Genomic DNA, 16,043 nt, shown 5'->3' with positions numbered 1-16,043 from the left:
TCAAATTTCAGCGATTGGGCAGTAAATAAAGCTTTTATGGGATTCAGACCCTTTATCGGTCTCTATGGCAGCTATATCTAAATATAGTCCGACCTGAACCATATTTGGGTCAGATGTCGGGAAGCCTTTAATTACTCACTGTTTAAAATTTCAACAAAATCGGATGAAAAATTAAGTTTTTATGAGCATTAGACCCTTTATCGGAAAATCGGTCTATATAGCAGCTATATCCAAATATGGTCCGATTTGGCCTGTTCAAGAACTTAACCAGCGTGCATCAAAAATATGTATCTGCTAATGAACCGATTCGGATCATATTTCGTTTGGATAATGCAGATAATAGAAGTCATTGTGCGAAATTTCAGTAAAATCGGATAAGAATTGCACCTTATTGGGGGCTAAAGAAGTAAAATCGGAAAATCGGTTTATATGGTAGCTAATATCAGGTTATCCCCCTGTTCCGTAGTGGAACGTCATGGGCAAAATTTGCAATTTGCAATATCAGGTTATGAAACGATTCAAACCCTATTTGGCACGTACGTTGAAGGTCATAGGAGAAGTCGTTATGGAAAATTTGAACCAAGTCAGAGAGAACTATGTTAGAGGGCATAGCTCAAGAAGTGCAATCAAGAGATCAGTTTGTTTGGGAGCTATATCAGGTTATGGTCCGATTTGAAACATACTAGACACAATTTTTGGAAGTTATAGTGGGAGTCTATTGTGCAAAATTTTAGCCAAATCGGACAAGAACTGCGACCTCTAGGGCTTCCAGAAATTCATTCAGTAGATTGGTTTATATGGTAGTTTTATCAGGTTTCACACCGATTCAAGCCATACTTAGCACGTATGTTGGAGGTCATAGAAAAAGTAAATGTGTAAAGTTTCAGCTAAACTGAACAAGAATTGCGGCCGGTCCGAACTTCGGATAGAGGCTCAAGAAGTCAAGATCCGAGATCGGTTTATATGGCAGCTATATCAAAACATGGACCGATATGGCTTATTTACAATCCCAACAGACCAACCCTCATAGAAGGTATTTGTGCAAAATTTCTGTCGCCAAGTTTTACTTCTTGTAAAACTAGCGTACTTTCGACAGACAAACGGACGGACAGATGGATGGACAGACAGCGCACAAGGCTAGGTCGACTTAAAATGTCATGACAATCAAGAAAATATTGGGTTGCCCAAAAAGTAATTGCGGATTTTTTAAAAGAAAGTAAATGCATTTTTAATAAAACTTAGAATGAACTTTAATCAAATATACTTTTTTTACACTTTTTTTCTAAAGCAAGTTAAAAGTAAAAGCTGATAACTGACAGAAGAAAGAATGCAATTACAAAGTCACAAGCTGTGAAAAAATTTGTCAACGCCGACTATATGAAAAATCCGCAATTACTTTTTGGGCAACCCAATACAATTTGTAGGGTCTTACACCAATATTTCGATGTTTGACGAAGTTAATGGGGGTATATGTAAACCATATTTCGTCAGAATCCGGTGAAAAATGCATAATTTACGCCCCCATAGCAGCAATTTCGAAATATGGTCCGATTTGGACCAAATTCGAAGCGGATATTGAGTGGCCTAATAAGTACAAGTCATTGTTCAATTTTGTGGAACAAAATATTGGTTTTTTTGGTAGCCATATACAAATATAGACCGATTTGAACCAATTACGACACGGATGTCGAAAAAAGCCCAACATAAGCCACTGTGTCAAATTTCAGAGAAATCAGATTGTAAATGAGTCTTTTACTGGGCAAGAATTTAAATTAAGAGATCGGTCTATATGGCAGCTATATCCAAATCTGGACCGATTTGGGCCATATTGCAGAAGTATGTCGAGGGGCTTAACTTAACTCACTGTCCCAAATTTTGGCGAAATCGGACAATAAATGCGCCTTTTATGGCCCCAAAACCTAAAATCGAGAGATCGGTCTATATGGCAGCTATAACCAAATCTGAACCGATCTGTGCCGTATCGCAGAAGTATATCGAGGGGCTTAACTTAACTCACTGTCCCAAATTTCAACGACATCGGACAATAAATTCGCCATTGAACAGGGAACAGGGGCAAACTTCTTACAAAGCAAAAAGTGCTGTCCAATTCAAGTTTTAAGCTCAAGGACCTCCTCCTTTTTATAGTCGAGACCAAACGGTGTGCCACAGTGCGAAACCTCTATGTGGAGAAGTTTTGACATCGCTGTTATACCAAATTGTTCAGTACCTCACAAATGTCGCCAGCATTAGGAGGGATAACCACCGCTGAAAATTTTTTCTGATGTTCTAGCCAAGACTCGAACCCAGGCTATCAGAGTCTTAGGCAGACATGCTAAGCTCTGCGCTACGATGGCTTCTAAAAGTAAAACTTTTTTGATTTTTTTCTAAGACAAAATGTCAAATAATCTTTTTCAAAAGACAAAATTTCTGCAAAAAGATATAAATGGTCACTAGAAATAAAATTTCAATAAAATATTCTTTAGTGAAAAATTTTTAGAAAACACATGGGACCAAAGGCAAAACGTCAATGAAATTTTTGCCCAGGGCATAATTTTACTAGAGTGTTCCTTTAAAGCAAGGTAAGGCTGAAAAGAGGGTGCGGATATTCATCGCCCCATGCCACTAGGGACATACACCTAAGCCAGTAATTGGCTTGTTGTGCTCTCTAAATACCCTAAAAGTAACCTCGAAAAACAAAATCTACGTAAGGAATTACGTGCTACTTACAAAATCCTTAATAGTTTTCCATGCCACGCCCCTAAGTTGGTTAATGCCTGGTATTGTGTCCCCATGCCTGGAATTGTGTCCCCATGTCTGGTATTGTGTCCCCATGTCTGGTATTGTGCCGGTATCTGTTAGACGCGAAAGCCGGACAATGACATAGGAAATGCTTCAATGTCTCATAATCTTCCCCGCATGCCCTACACATGCTATCACTTGCCACACCAACTTTACATGAGTGAGCTCGTAGTCCTATGTGTCCCCTTATAATACCGAGAGCTATACTGACCTCCTTCTCACTTCCTTTCAGTAATAGCCTCGTCTTCTCACGATCTGGATCCCCCCAAAAGGATTTTTGCCGTCCTACCGACCGCTGTTCCACAGTGATACATGTACATTCGTCGCCCACGCCCTTAACTCGGAATGCGTCGACCCGAAAGGATTCGGGTTAACCAAGTTTATCGATGGCAGTTCTCTGGCCTTCATTACCGAATCGTCTGCTTTCTTATTCTAAGTTACTCCGCTATGACACGGCACCCAAACGATGCAGATCGTGCCATCCTCAAAGAAGGCGTTAATTTCCTTCTTACACTGCAAGACTGTCCGTGACCTTACCGTCCTGGTTGTTATTGCCCTTATGATCTGTTTACTGTCCGTAAAGATGCTCACACTTGACGTCTTAGCATTAGCACCACACCACCTCTCACATTCCGTGATCGCCCGGATCTCCGCCTGCAGTACCGTATTATGATCAGGCAGTCTAAAATAGATCCTAGTCCTTGGGTTCTCAATGTAGACCCCAGGCCCACTCTGTCCTCTAACTTTGATCCATCTGTGTAACATGATCTTCCAGATAGCAATACTAGGGTTCCGTCAGTTCAAGACTGTGACGCTGGCAGCACTGCCTCACGCTCGACCTCAAGGTTCTTCTTAGGTATCCGATCGGAAACCTCTTCCCTTCCGTTCAGGTTTCCTATTTCCGCCTCGATGGTATGAGCTGCTCCCATCCTCAATCAATTGAGGATGGGTCTGTGGTCCGTGTACATAGTGTCCAACATCTGTGAGCCTTCTCAGTACACTCCTGAATATGACACTTCCAATTTAGTTTGCTATCCAAGATCAATCCTCATTATTTGACCTTGTCAGCTGTCGAAATCCTTTTATTGAGGAAACACGGTGCGTCAAATTGGCCCAACTTCGTCTTCCTCGTAAACAGGCATATTTCAGTATTCTCTGGGTTAACATTGAGACCTCGGGGTCTAGCCCAGTTATATGCCATATGCAAGACCCTTTCGGCCCTTCTGCAAAGCTGGTTCGGATCCTCACCCTCTAGAAGTATTATAACATCGACGGGTTCAAATCCCTCCTCAGTCAGCATCCGTAATAGCACATTTGTGGACTGTGGCAAAAAGGGGCGCAAATCTGTATCTGTTTCATGGCCAAGTGTGTCAGGGACGCCTCAACTTACAAACTCCCCCTAAACGACACATATATACCGACTATACCAATATGAAGCTCCAATGTGGTATTTGGGAGTGGAGTATAAATTTAATATACACTTTCGTGGCAAAGAGTTAGAGGGGGGGGGGGGGGGGGGGTAGCTCCCCCTTACCCTAATTTTCAGAAACGCCAGATCTCGGAGATATGTGGTGCGATTTAAGCGAAATTTTGTGTGCTCTCTAATAAAGTAAATTAAAAACTAAAATTTGGTATCCAAATTTCGGATGGGGTATCTAGGGGGGCCGCCCCGCCCCCCAAAACCTACTAAAAATGTATATCTAGACCAATCACAACAATATGGGACTCAAATTAAAGGTCCTTAAGATTAGAAAACGTATCGGACATGCAATTGTGGGACCAAGTGCTTGGGGGACCATCCCAAAACACCCTTAAAATCAGACTTATTAACCGACCATGGCAATATGGGACTGAAATGAAAGATATTTGCGAGTAGAGTACGAATCTGATATCCAAATGTGGGACCAAGTTTCTGGGGGTTAGCCCCTTCCCCAAAAACATTCCCGAAAAAAGGACAAATTTTCAACCATAGCAATATGGGGCTCACACGAAAGGTCTTTGGGAGTAAAACACGAATCTGATATCAATATTCGGATATTCAATTGCCGGACCAAGTTTTTGGGGAACCACCCCACCATCCCCAAAATACCCCAAAATCGGATTTATTTACCGACCATGGCAATATGGGACTGAAATGATAGATATTTGCAAGTAGAGTACGATTCTAATATCCAAATGTGGGACCAAGCTTCTGGGGGTTCACCCCTTCCCCAAATACATCCCCCCCAAAACGGACAAATTTGCGACTATAGCAATATGGAGCTCAAATGAAAGGTCTTTGGGAGTAAAGCACGAATCTGATATCAATATTCGGGAAAACGTGTCTATGGGGCCACTCCGGAGCTGATATAAATTTCAGGGTCAAGTCCCTGAGTGGCCACCCCATCCCCCAAAACAGCCCCCAAACCGATAATTTTTGCCGACTAGGGATATATGGGGCTCAAATGAAATACCTTTCATGAATGAAGACAATTTGGGTTTTTGAGACAGTGGAGCTCGATATTGATAGTTATTAGGGTCCATACCCCAAACCGGACATATTCGCAGACTTTTGCAATAAGGGGTTTAAATGAAAGGTATTTGAGATTAGAGGCCACCGTAGCGTAGGAGGCCACCGCCTGGATTCGTATCATGGCAAGACCATCAGAAAAAAATTTCAGCGGTAGTTTTCCCTCTCATAATGCTGGCAACATTTGTGAGGTACTATGCCATGCAAAACTTCTCTCCAAAGAGGTGTCCCACTGCCGTTCGGACTCGGCCCTTATCATTGAGCTTAAATTTGAATCGGACTGCACTCATTGATATCTGAGAAGTTTGCCCCTGTTCCTTGGTAGAATGTTCATGGGCAAAATTTGCATTTTTGCATTTGAGATTAGAAAACGAATTTGATATCCAATTTCAAGAAAAATGGCAATATGGGGTTTATATGAAAGGTACTTGAGATATATGAGAATAGAGCACGATTCTGATATATTTTCAGGGCTAAGTGTGTGGGGGATCAACCACTTTTGGGACCAATACCCACTTTTAGACCAATTTTCCCACAAACAGCAATTATTTACTGACCATCGCAATCCTGGGCTCAAATAAAGGTAGTTGGGAGTAGAATACGAATCTGATATCCATATGTGGGACTATGTATTTGAGGCACCGTCCCTTCCCCCAAACACCCGCCTAAGGGTAAAATTTTACCCACCATGCCACCATGATTTTAATAAAATTTTTGTCGAAAATAATAACAAAATCATTAATAAAATACGCAAATAATTTGTATCTATTACATGAAAAAAAACATACAACCTTACAACCGAAGTTCATCAAAACCAAAGTGTAATTAAGTGTATAATTATATAAATAAACCTCCAAACCACAAAAGGTGTTTTTGTTTCGTACTTCTGCATTAAAACAAAAAATGAAAATAAATCGCATTTCACCATCTCCCAAGTGATTTACAAAAGGATTAAAGTGTACAAAAAAATAAACAACTACACCGACGATTAAAGTGTTATCAATATCTCACCAATTGCCAGCAGTGAAGTGCAAGGTCAATGGTTTGCTAATAGCATGGTAATGAAGAAGCAGACCACCATTCCCTCTGCTAGGCACAGCATACCACAAACCAATTCCAATTCCAATACGATTATAACAATAACGGCTCCAACAGTGCCAGCAAAGGTGGTGAGTGGGAATACGGCAATGAAAAATTCCTCAAAACGCGACGTCATTGTGCGACCCATTCGTTGTCTCATTAACGGCTGTGCTCGCGGTGCAGAGTTGACAGTGACGGCCCCCTTTAAATTTCCCACACACTGGACGCGAATGTTACGCATGACAAGTATGCCGAAAATTGTTATTGATGATCTGCTACAGGTAAATACAAATAAAGAAAGGCTCGATGTATGTGTATATGTATGTGTGTGTGTGTGTGTGCTAAAATGTTCACTAAATAGGCACACAGAGAAGAAGCAAAGACGACTTAATGCCCGTTGAATCACATTAAACATCCATGTTGAAGAAAACATAAGGCTTGAGAGACTATTTTCAGTATGCCTTGTCTCAAAGATGTCTCTTGTGGGAGATTTTTGTTATAACAAGTAAAAGCGTGCTAAGTTCTGCCGGCCAGAATCTTATATACCCTCCACCATGCATCGCATTTGTCGAGTTCTTTTCCCGGTATCTCTTTTTAGGCAAACAAAGAAAAGAATTGCTATGTTATTGGAACAATATCAAGTTATGGTTCATTTCGGACCATAACTGAGCTGAATATTGGAAACCATAGTAGAAGTAATTTTTTAAAATTTCAGCCAAACCTAGAAAGAATTGCTCACTTTAGGGGCTCAAGAAGTAAACTAGGGAGATTGGTTTATAGGGGAGCTGTATTAGGCTATAAACCGATTCATGCCATATTCTACACGTATGTTAAAGGTCATGAGAGAAGCCGTTGTACAAATTTGCAGCCAAATCAGATAATAATTAAGCCCTCTAGAGGCTCAAGAAGTCAAGATCCCATATGGGTTTATATGGCAGCTATATCAGGTTATGGACCGATTTGAACTATTCTTAGCACAGTTGTTGGAAGTCATAACAAAACTCGTTGTGCGAAATTTCAGCCAAATCGGATAGGAATTGTACCCTCTAGCGGCTCAAGAAGTCAAGACCCCAGATCGGTTTATATGGCAGCTATATCAGGTTATAAGCCGATTTCAACCATACTCAACACAGTTGCTGGAAGTCATAACAAAACTCGTTGTGCGAAATTTCAGAAAGATCGGATAATAATTCCATCCTCTAGACGCTAAAGAAGTCAAGACCCAAGATCGGTTTATATGGCAGCTATATCAGGTTATAAGCCGATTTCAACCATACTGAGCACAGTTGTTGGAAGTCGTATCAAAACACGTCGTGCAAATTTTCAGCCAAATCGGATAATAATTGCGCACTCTAGTGGCTTAAGAAGTCAAGACCCAAGATCGGTTTATATGACAGCTTTATCAGGTTATAAGCCGATTTCAACCATACTGAGCACAGTTGTTGGAAGTCATATCAAAACACTTCATGCAAAATTTCAGCTAAATCGAATAAGAATTATGCCCTCCAGCGGCTCAAGAAGTCAAGACCCAAGATCGGTTTATATGGCAGCTATATCAGGTTATAGACCAATTTCAACCATACTCAGCACAATTGTTGGAAGTCATAATAAAACATCCCATGCAAAATTTCAGCCAAATCGAATAAGAATTATGCCCTCTAGACGCTCAAGAAGTCGAGACCCCAGGTAGATTTATATGACAGCTATATCAGGTTATAGACCGATTTCAATCATACTCAGCACAATTGTTGGAAGTCATAATAAAACATCCCATGTAAAATTTCAGCCAAATCGGATAAGAATTGTGCCCTCTAGTGGCTCAAGAAGTCAAAATCCCAGATTGGTTTATATGGCAGCTACATCAAAACGTGGACCGATATAGGCTATTTATAATCCCAACCGACCTACACTAATAAGAAGTATTTGTGCAAAATTTCAAGCGGCTGGCTTTACTCCTTCGAAAGTTTAGTGTGCTTTCGACAGACAGACAGACGGACGGACGGACGGACATGGCTAGTTCGACTTAAAATGCCATGACGATCAAAAACAAACTTTATGGGGGTCTTAGACGAATATTTCGAGGAGTTACAAACAGAATGACGAAATCAGTATACCCCCATCCTATGGTGGAGTGTAAAATAAAGAAAACCTTTCGGTCTGTGTATAGACTTAACCAATTGGAAACATTTTTTTCCCTTCTGTACTCTTTTTATACCCACCATCATGGGATGGGGGTATACTAACCGTTTGTAACATCTCGAAATATTCGTCTAAGACCCCATACAGTATATATATTCTTGATCGTCTCGACGTTTTGATTCGAAATAGCCATGCCCTTCCGTCCGTTTGTCGAAATCACGATAGCGGTCTAGCCGCTTGAAATTTTGCACAAATACTAATTTTTGATATAAATCGTAGGGGATTGCAAATGGTCCATACCGTTTCAAATTTAGATATAGTTCCCAGAGACGTAGCCAGGATTTTATATTGGGGGGGGCACCCCACATTTTTTCAAAATCGAATAATGTCAAAATCCTTTTCCCTTGATATAAGTCATGTTTTGGGGGAAATTGGCTTGTCGAAAGTTGACAATTTTTTACATCCAAAAATATTCAACAAAAATTTTTCTTAAAAATCTAAGGAATTGTTGTTGCATTTGATGGTTTCTATATTAACCCTCCGGGTGCGGCCTCTGTAAGGGAACAACTGCTCATCAACTGTTAGTGCTTCATGAGGAGTGTCATTATCCCTAATGTCTTTGAGTTTAGGTCTTTGTGTTCAGAACAAGTAAATTATGTGTTGAAACAATTCAAAAATTATAATGATGCCCAAAACATGCATTTATTAGTGAAATTCAGTACAAAGTCCATACGGACCTATTCACACGTCCGCGTACTATTCTCACTAAAACCTCAATAACTCCAAAAGTAATGATCCGATCGGCTAGATTTTTTTTCGAAAGATGCGCAACAAAAGTGGCCGAAGTAGGAATAATTTCAGTTTGAAAATGCAAAAAGGTCCCTAGGGACCTTCTCACTCATCGGAGGGTTAAAAAAATAAATGTATGGAAACAAGCCATGTGCTTGTTTTTTTCGCCAAATGGTTATAAAATATTAAAAAAATGATTTTTTTTTTCATAAATACATTATGGCTTAGGAAATAAAAAAGCCCCCCCCCTGGCAACGTCCCTGGTTCCCATATTGACTTCTTGAGCTACAATATATGTCCGCTTTCGTTGAAATTTTGCATGTGGTGTTTTGCTTTGACTCTAAACAACTGTGTTTAGTACGGCCCAAATCGGTCAAGAACCTAATATAGCTCCCTTATAAACCGATCTCCCGATTTGACTTCTTGACCCCTTACAAGCCGCAAATTATATCCAATTTGGCTGAAATTTTGCTCGTAGTTTTCTGTTAGAACTTCCAATAACTGTGCCAAGTACTGTCGAAATCGGTCAAGAACCTAATATAGCTCCCTTATAAACCGATCTTCCGATTTAACTTCTTGACCCCTTACAAGCCGCAATTTTTATCCAATTTGGCTGAAAAATGGCATGTAGTGTTTTGTTACTGCTTCCAACAACTGTGCCAAGTACGATCGAAATCTGTCTATGACCTGATATAGCTCCTATATAAACCGATCTCCCGATTTGAGTTCCTGAGCCCTTATAAGCCGCAACTTTTATCCAATATGGCTGAAATTTTCATGCAGTGTTCTATTACAACTTCCAACAACTTTTTCCAAATACGGAACAAATCAGTCTATAACCTGATATATTGGATTGCCAAAAAAGTACTGCGGATTTTTCATATAGTCGGCGTTGACAAATTTTTTCACAGCTTGTGACTCTGTAATTGCTTTCAGCTGTTACTTTTAGCTTGCTTTAGAAAAAAAGGTTAAAAAAAAGTATATTTGATTAAAGTTCATTCTAAGTTTCATTAAAAATGCATTTACTTTCTTTTAAAAAATCCGCAATTACTTTTTGGGCAACCCAATAGCTGCCATATAAACCGATTTCCCGATTTGACATCTTAAGCCCGTGAAAGCCTCAATTTTCGTCCGATTTAGTTCCAAGTTTTTACATTCGTTCTCTTATGACTTGCAACAACTGTGCCGATTACGGTCCAAAAAACCCATAAATTTATGCCCTTCAACTAAACTTAGTATGTGTAAAATTTTAGCAGTATCCAAGGTGACGGGTTCCCAAGATTCGGCCCAGCCAAACTTAGCACGATTTTACTTGTTTTTTACTTCCTTATGCACCGATTTAGTGACTCCCGTGATTGAAGAAATGTTCAAAGCCTCTTTTCAGGTGAATAAAAAAAAAACAAAAACCTAAAACCATGGTGTGTGCGTGTATGTGTCAACGATAGATTAGAGAGATAAACCCATTGTCCATTGTAATTAATTGAATGAAAATTCTTTAATTAATGATGTGATGACGCCATGTACACTAGGCCATAAATGTTTGAAATGTGTATTAATGGAGATTAATGATTTAGAATTTGCATAAATTCTTAAAAATATTAATTTTTCCCAGAGGTGAAATTCTTTGGAGTTCACTACTGCGTATGAGCTATGCGATAGGGTATAACCATAAATCATACGCACCAATGTACCCTGCATTGCAGTGGCCCATAATTTGTTATTGGCTTGCTTGCTTGGTTGCTTGCTCTTCAGCAACCTTTTTGGCACACAGAACTATTGTGATTTTTTTTTCCACAATGTCATGGCTAAACTTGTAACTGTTCCTAGTAGATAGAAGTAGAAAAAGGAAGGAAGGAGGGATGGAAGGAAGGAAGGATGGAAGAAAGGGGCAAAGAGACAATTTATTGCCTTCAAAATGTAAACAATAGAGCCATTTAAAGTGTTAATAGCATGTTGTTCAAAATTTATTTGCAAGTAGGGAATGTTAATCGTAGGTCATTTAATTGATAGCCAAATGACTTTTTTTTTTGAAATTTTAAAGAAGGAATATGAAAAATGCTTATGCACTTGGATACAAAATGCTTTGTGATAAATATCTTTTGAATGAATAACAAGTAAAAGCGCCTTTAGTTCGGCCGAGCCGAATCTTTTATATCCTCCATCATGAATCGCAAGTGACAAGTTCTAAAATGTCTTCTTCAGCGATATGAACCATACCCCTACCACCTATAATTGCAGAATTTCAGCCAAATCGGTTAAGAATTGCGTCCTCTAGAGATTCACTATGTCAAATCGGGAGATGATTATGGATGTAGAACCATACCTTGCACAGATGTAGAACCATACCTTGCACAGTTCTTCTAAGTCTTAACAAAACGCCAATGGCAAAATTTCAGCATAGTCGAATAAGAATTACGCCCTCTTGAAGCCCTAGAATTCTCATATCCGAGCCCATCGGTATATCAACAATTGGGAGATGGTTATGGATGTAGAACCATACCTTGCACAGGTGTTGAACCATACCTTGCACAGTCGTTCTAAGTCTTAACAAAACGCCAATGGCAACATTTCAGCACAGTCGAATAAGAATTACGCCCTCTTGAAGCCCTAGAATTCTAAATATCCGGGCCCATCGGTATATCAACACTTGTCCTTTAGAAGTGTCATTTGACGCTTTCTCGTCCACTACGCAATCTTTTCAACCTTGCTTACCGTGCGGAATTTTTAACGGCGCGTTGAAAGGTTGCGAAAGTTCAGCCCATCCCCAAGAAAGTTGGGGCGAATAAACCTGCGAATAACCGTTCAATTGCGATATGCTTCGCGCTGTCCAAGGTTATGGAGAGTATGGTTAACCATCATCTTGTCAGATACTTAGAGTCCAAAGGCCTTCTTAGTGACAGACAGTATGGGTTCCGCAGAAATCGCTCTACTGGAGACCTAATGGCATTTTTGTCGGAACGATGGAGTCGCTCTATCCACCAGTTTGGAGAGAGTAAGGTCGTAGCTCTGGATATCTCCAAGGCATTTGATAGGGTCTGGCATGTTGCACTTTTATCAAAGCTTGTCGCTTTTGGAGTCGGTAATAATTTCGTTCGATTTATATAGAGCTTTCTCAGAAATCACACTATACGAGGTGTTGTAGATGTCTTCTCATTCGATGAGTATACATTGGCCGCAGGTGTGCCAAAAGGCTCTGTTCTTTCCTCTTCCCTTTTCCTTATTTTCATTGGCGATCTATTGGGTCAGACTTCGAATACAGTCTACTCATTTGCCGACTACAGTAGTCTGTGTCATTCATATTCATTCGACCATAGGCCCAGTCCTCAAGAGATTGTGGACAGTGTGATTTATTGTTTCCCAAACATCCCATTGCGGAACAAATTAGAGGGAAACTAACTTCTCAGAATATTAATTGAGTGCTGCCCCTTTCAAATTTAAGCTCAATGATAAGGGGACCTCCTCTTTTGTGCCGAGTCCGAACGGCATGTCATTGAAAAGTGACACCTCTTGGTTAAGAAGTTGTACATGGCTGAAATACTCACAAATGTTGCCAGCATTTGGTGAGGGGATAACCACCGCTGAACAATTTTTTAAGGTGTTCTCGCCGATGGAAATTAAAACCGGGCGTTTGGATGCAATTGGCGGGCATGCTTACCTATGCACCACAGTGGCTTCCATTGTGGACAGGAGGCGTATTAGGGATGAGACGATCTCCCTCGATCTGTTGGCCATTTCCGAGTGGGGTAGAATGAACAGAGTAGACTTTAATGCACGGAAGATGCAGTGATGTTTCTTGCCTCACAAGCGATTCACTGACCCACTACAATCGTCGATATCTATCGACGGTATAGATATTGAGCCGCAGTTTCTCTTGATGTTCTGGGCATGAAGATTTAATGTGGTGTTTGTTGGTCGAAACACATATTCGAAGTGTCGAAATAAGCATTCAAGTGTTTGGGCTTTCTTAAGGGGTGCAGGAAGTATTTCACCTTTTCTGATCTTCTCAATATCTATACTACCACCGAGGTCACCGTAGCGCAGAGGTTAGCATGTCCGCCTATGACTCTGTAAACCTGGGTTCGAATCCTGGCAGGAACATGACAAAATTGGTGGTGGTTATCCCCTCCTAATTCTGGCAACATTTGTGGATACTTTGTCATGTAAAAACTTTTCCCCAAAGAGGTGTCGCCCTGCGGCACTCCGTTTGGACTCGGCTACAAAAAGGAGGTCCCTTAACATTGATATTAGTCCTAAATTTCTGAACGTCAATGTCGGTGGGAAAGACATTAGCTGGAAGTCGATTCCACATATGAATGGTTCGGGCGAAAAATGAATTTTCTCGGTAATGCATGGTCCGGTAGACTGGCCAATCGATTACAAACGGGTGTTAGTTCCTGATTTCCAAGTCTTGTATTCCTGGTGAACATATTGGGTTGCCCAAAAAGTAATTGCGGATTTGCATTCTTTCTTCTGTCAGTTATCAGCTGTTACTTTTAGCTTGCTTTAAAAAAAAGAGTAAAAAAAGTATATTTGATTAAAGTTCATTCTAAGTTTTATTAAAAATGCATTTACAAAATCCGCAATCACGTTTTTGGGCAACCCAATATAAGATAAGAAGACGAATATCCCTGGAACACACGCCATGAAAATAACGATAGAGCAATACAACGCTACCCACATTCCGACGATATTCAAGGGAAGCAATAGAGTTGGATACCCTACTGTCCCCAATCAAGACCATCGCTCTCCGCTGAACTCGGTCAAGTAGCTCCAAGGATGATTTTGGAGCTCCTGCCCATATATGAGAGTTACATGCCATCCTCGGCCTGATGTAGGTAGTATAGATATTGAGAAGATCAGAAGAGGTGAAATATTTCTTGCACCGCTTAAGAATGCCCAAACACTTGAATGCTTCTTTCGACACTTCGAATATGTGTTTTGACCAACGGACATCACATTGTATCCTCATGCCCAGAACACCAAGAGCATCTGACTGCTCAATATCCATACCGGTGATAGATATCAACGATTTAAGTGGGTCAGTGAATCGCTTGTGAGACAAGAAACAGCACTGCGTCTTCTGTGTTTTAAAGTCTACTCTGTTCATTCTACCCCACTCGGAAATGGCCAACAAATCCTGGGAGAGCGTCTTATCCATAATGCGCCTCCTGTCCACAATAGGAGCCACCGTGATGCATAGGTTAGCATGCCCGCCTATTGCATCCAAACGTCCGGGTTCAAAACCCACCGGCGGGAACACCTTAACCGGCGGTGGTTATCCTCTCATCAAATACTGGCAACATTTGTGAGTATTTCAGCCATGTACAACTTCTTAACCAAGAGGTGTCACTTTTCAGTGACACGCCATTCGGATTCGGCACAAAACAGAAGGTTCCCTTTTCGTTGAGCTTAAATTTGATAGGGGGAGCACTCAATAGATATTCTGAGAAATTAGTTTCCCTCTAATATGTTCCGCAATGGGATGTTTGGGAAACAATAAATCACACTGTCCACAATCTCTTGAGGACTGGGCCTATGGTCGAATGAATATGAATGACACAGACTACTGTTATCGGCAAATGAGTAGACTGGATTCGAAGTCTGACCCAATAGATCGTCAATGAAAATAAGAAAAAGGGAAGAGGAAAGAGGAAAGAGGAAAGGACAGAGCCTTGTGGCATACCTGTGGTCAATGTATACTCATCGGATGACAAGCCATCTACAATAACTCGTATAGTGCGATCTCTGGGAAAGCTCGATATAAATCGAACAAAGTTATTACCGACTCAAAACGCGACAAGTTTAGCTAAAAGTGCAACGTGTCAGACCCCATTAAATGCCTTGGAGATATCCAGAGCCTCGATCTTACTCTCACCAAACTGGTGGATAGAGCGACTCGTTCCAACAGAAATGCCATTAGGTCTCCCGTAGAGCGATTACTGCGGAACCCATACTATCTGTCGCTAAGAAGGCCATAGGACTCTAAGTATCTGACAAGATGATGGTTAACCATATTCTCCATAACCTTGGAGAGCGCGAAACATATCGCATGTGGCCGGTAATTCGCAGGGTTGTTCGCCCCATCTTTCTTGGGGATGGGCTGCACGTTCGCAAACTTACAACGCGCTGGAAAAACACCCGCACAGTAAGCAAGGTTGAAAAGGTTGCGTAGTGGACGAGCAAGCGTCGAAGAACACCTACAAAGGACAAGTGTTAATAAACCATCTGGCCCCGGAGATTGATTGGTTGCCCAAAAAGTAAATGCGGATTTTTTAAAAGAAAGTAAATGCATTTTTAATAAAACTTAGAATGAACTTCAATGAAATATACTTTTTTTACACTATTTTTCTAAAGCAAGCTAAAAGTAACAGCTGATAACTGACAGAAGAAAGAATGCAATTAAAGAGTCACAAGCTGTGAAAAAATTTGTCAACGCCGACTATGTGAAAATTCCGCAATTACTTTTTGGGCAACCAATATTAACGTCGAGATCCGCAAGGACCCTTTTTTTTGTCCATCTTTCCGTATAAATCAAACATAAAATGCCAAGACCACCACGAATATAGAATCTACTGCTTTTCGTCTCAGATCAATATTTCAAACGGAATGACGAAATTAGTATATCCCCATTGTATGGTGGAGGGTATACAAATGGTTATAAAAGCATGGTGGCATTTACCAAGAATTTATAACCAACATTGATAAAGTGTCATTAAATATATATGCG

The 16,043-nt window shown here is 40.5% G+C and overlaps 1 protein-coding gene across 5 annotated transcripts in view; it reads left to right on the top strand.

Moving 5' to 3' along the window:
* The window catches only part of LOC106092715 (transient receptor potential cation channel subfamily A member 1), a 144,437-nt gene that overhangs the window by 26,679 nt on the left and 101,715 nt on the right, over positions 1-16,043 (top strand). The window contains exon 1 of one of the 5 annotated variants that reach the window (XM_059363598.1): positions 6,133-6,669. The exons of 3 other annotated variants lie outside the window; for them this stretch is intronic. In XM_059363598.1, coding sequence (XP_059219581.1) covers positions 6,364-6,669 — 306 coding nt within the window. In that variant the 5' untranslated portion in view covers positions 6,133-6,363. Of the gene's footprint in view, positions 1-6,132; positions 6,670-16,043 lie in introns of those variants that run through there. One more of the 5 variants, XM_059363597.1, reaches the window with a different exon arrangement.

The sequence above is a fragment of the Stomoxys calcitrans genome, chromosome 1 (assembly GCF_963082655.1).
Source record: "Stomoxys calcitrans chromosome 1, idStoCalc2.1, whole genome shotgun sequence".
Classification (NCBI taxonomy): domain Eukaryota; kingdom Metazoa; phylum Arthropoda; class Insecta; order Diptera; family Muscidae; genus Stomoxys; species Stomoxys calcitrans.
The sequence above is the reverse complement of the archived record's forward strand: the minus strand, read 5'-3'. Positions and strand labels throughout refer to the sequence as shown.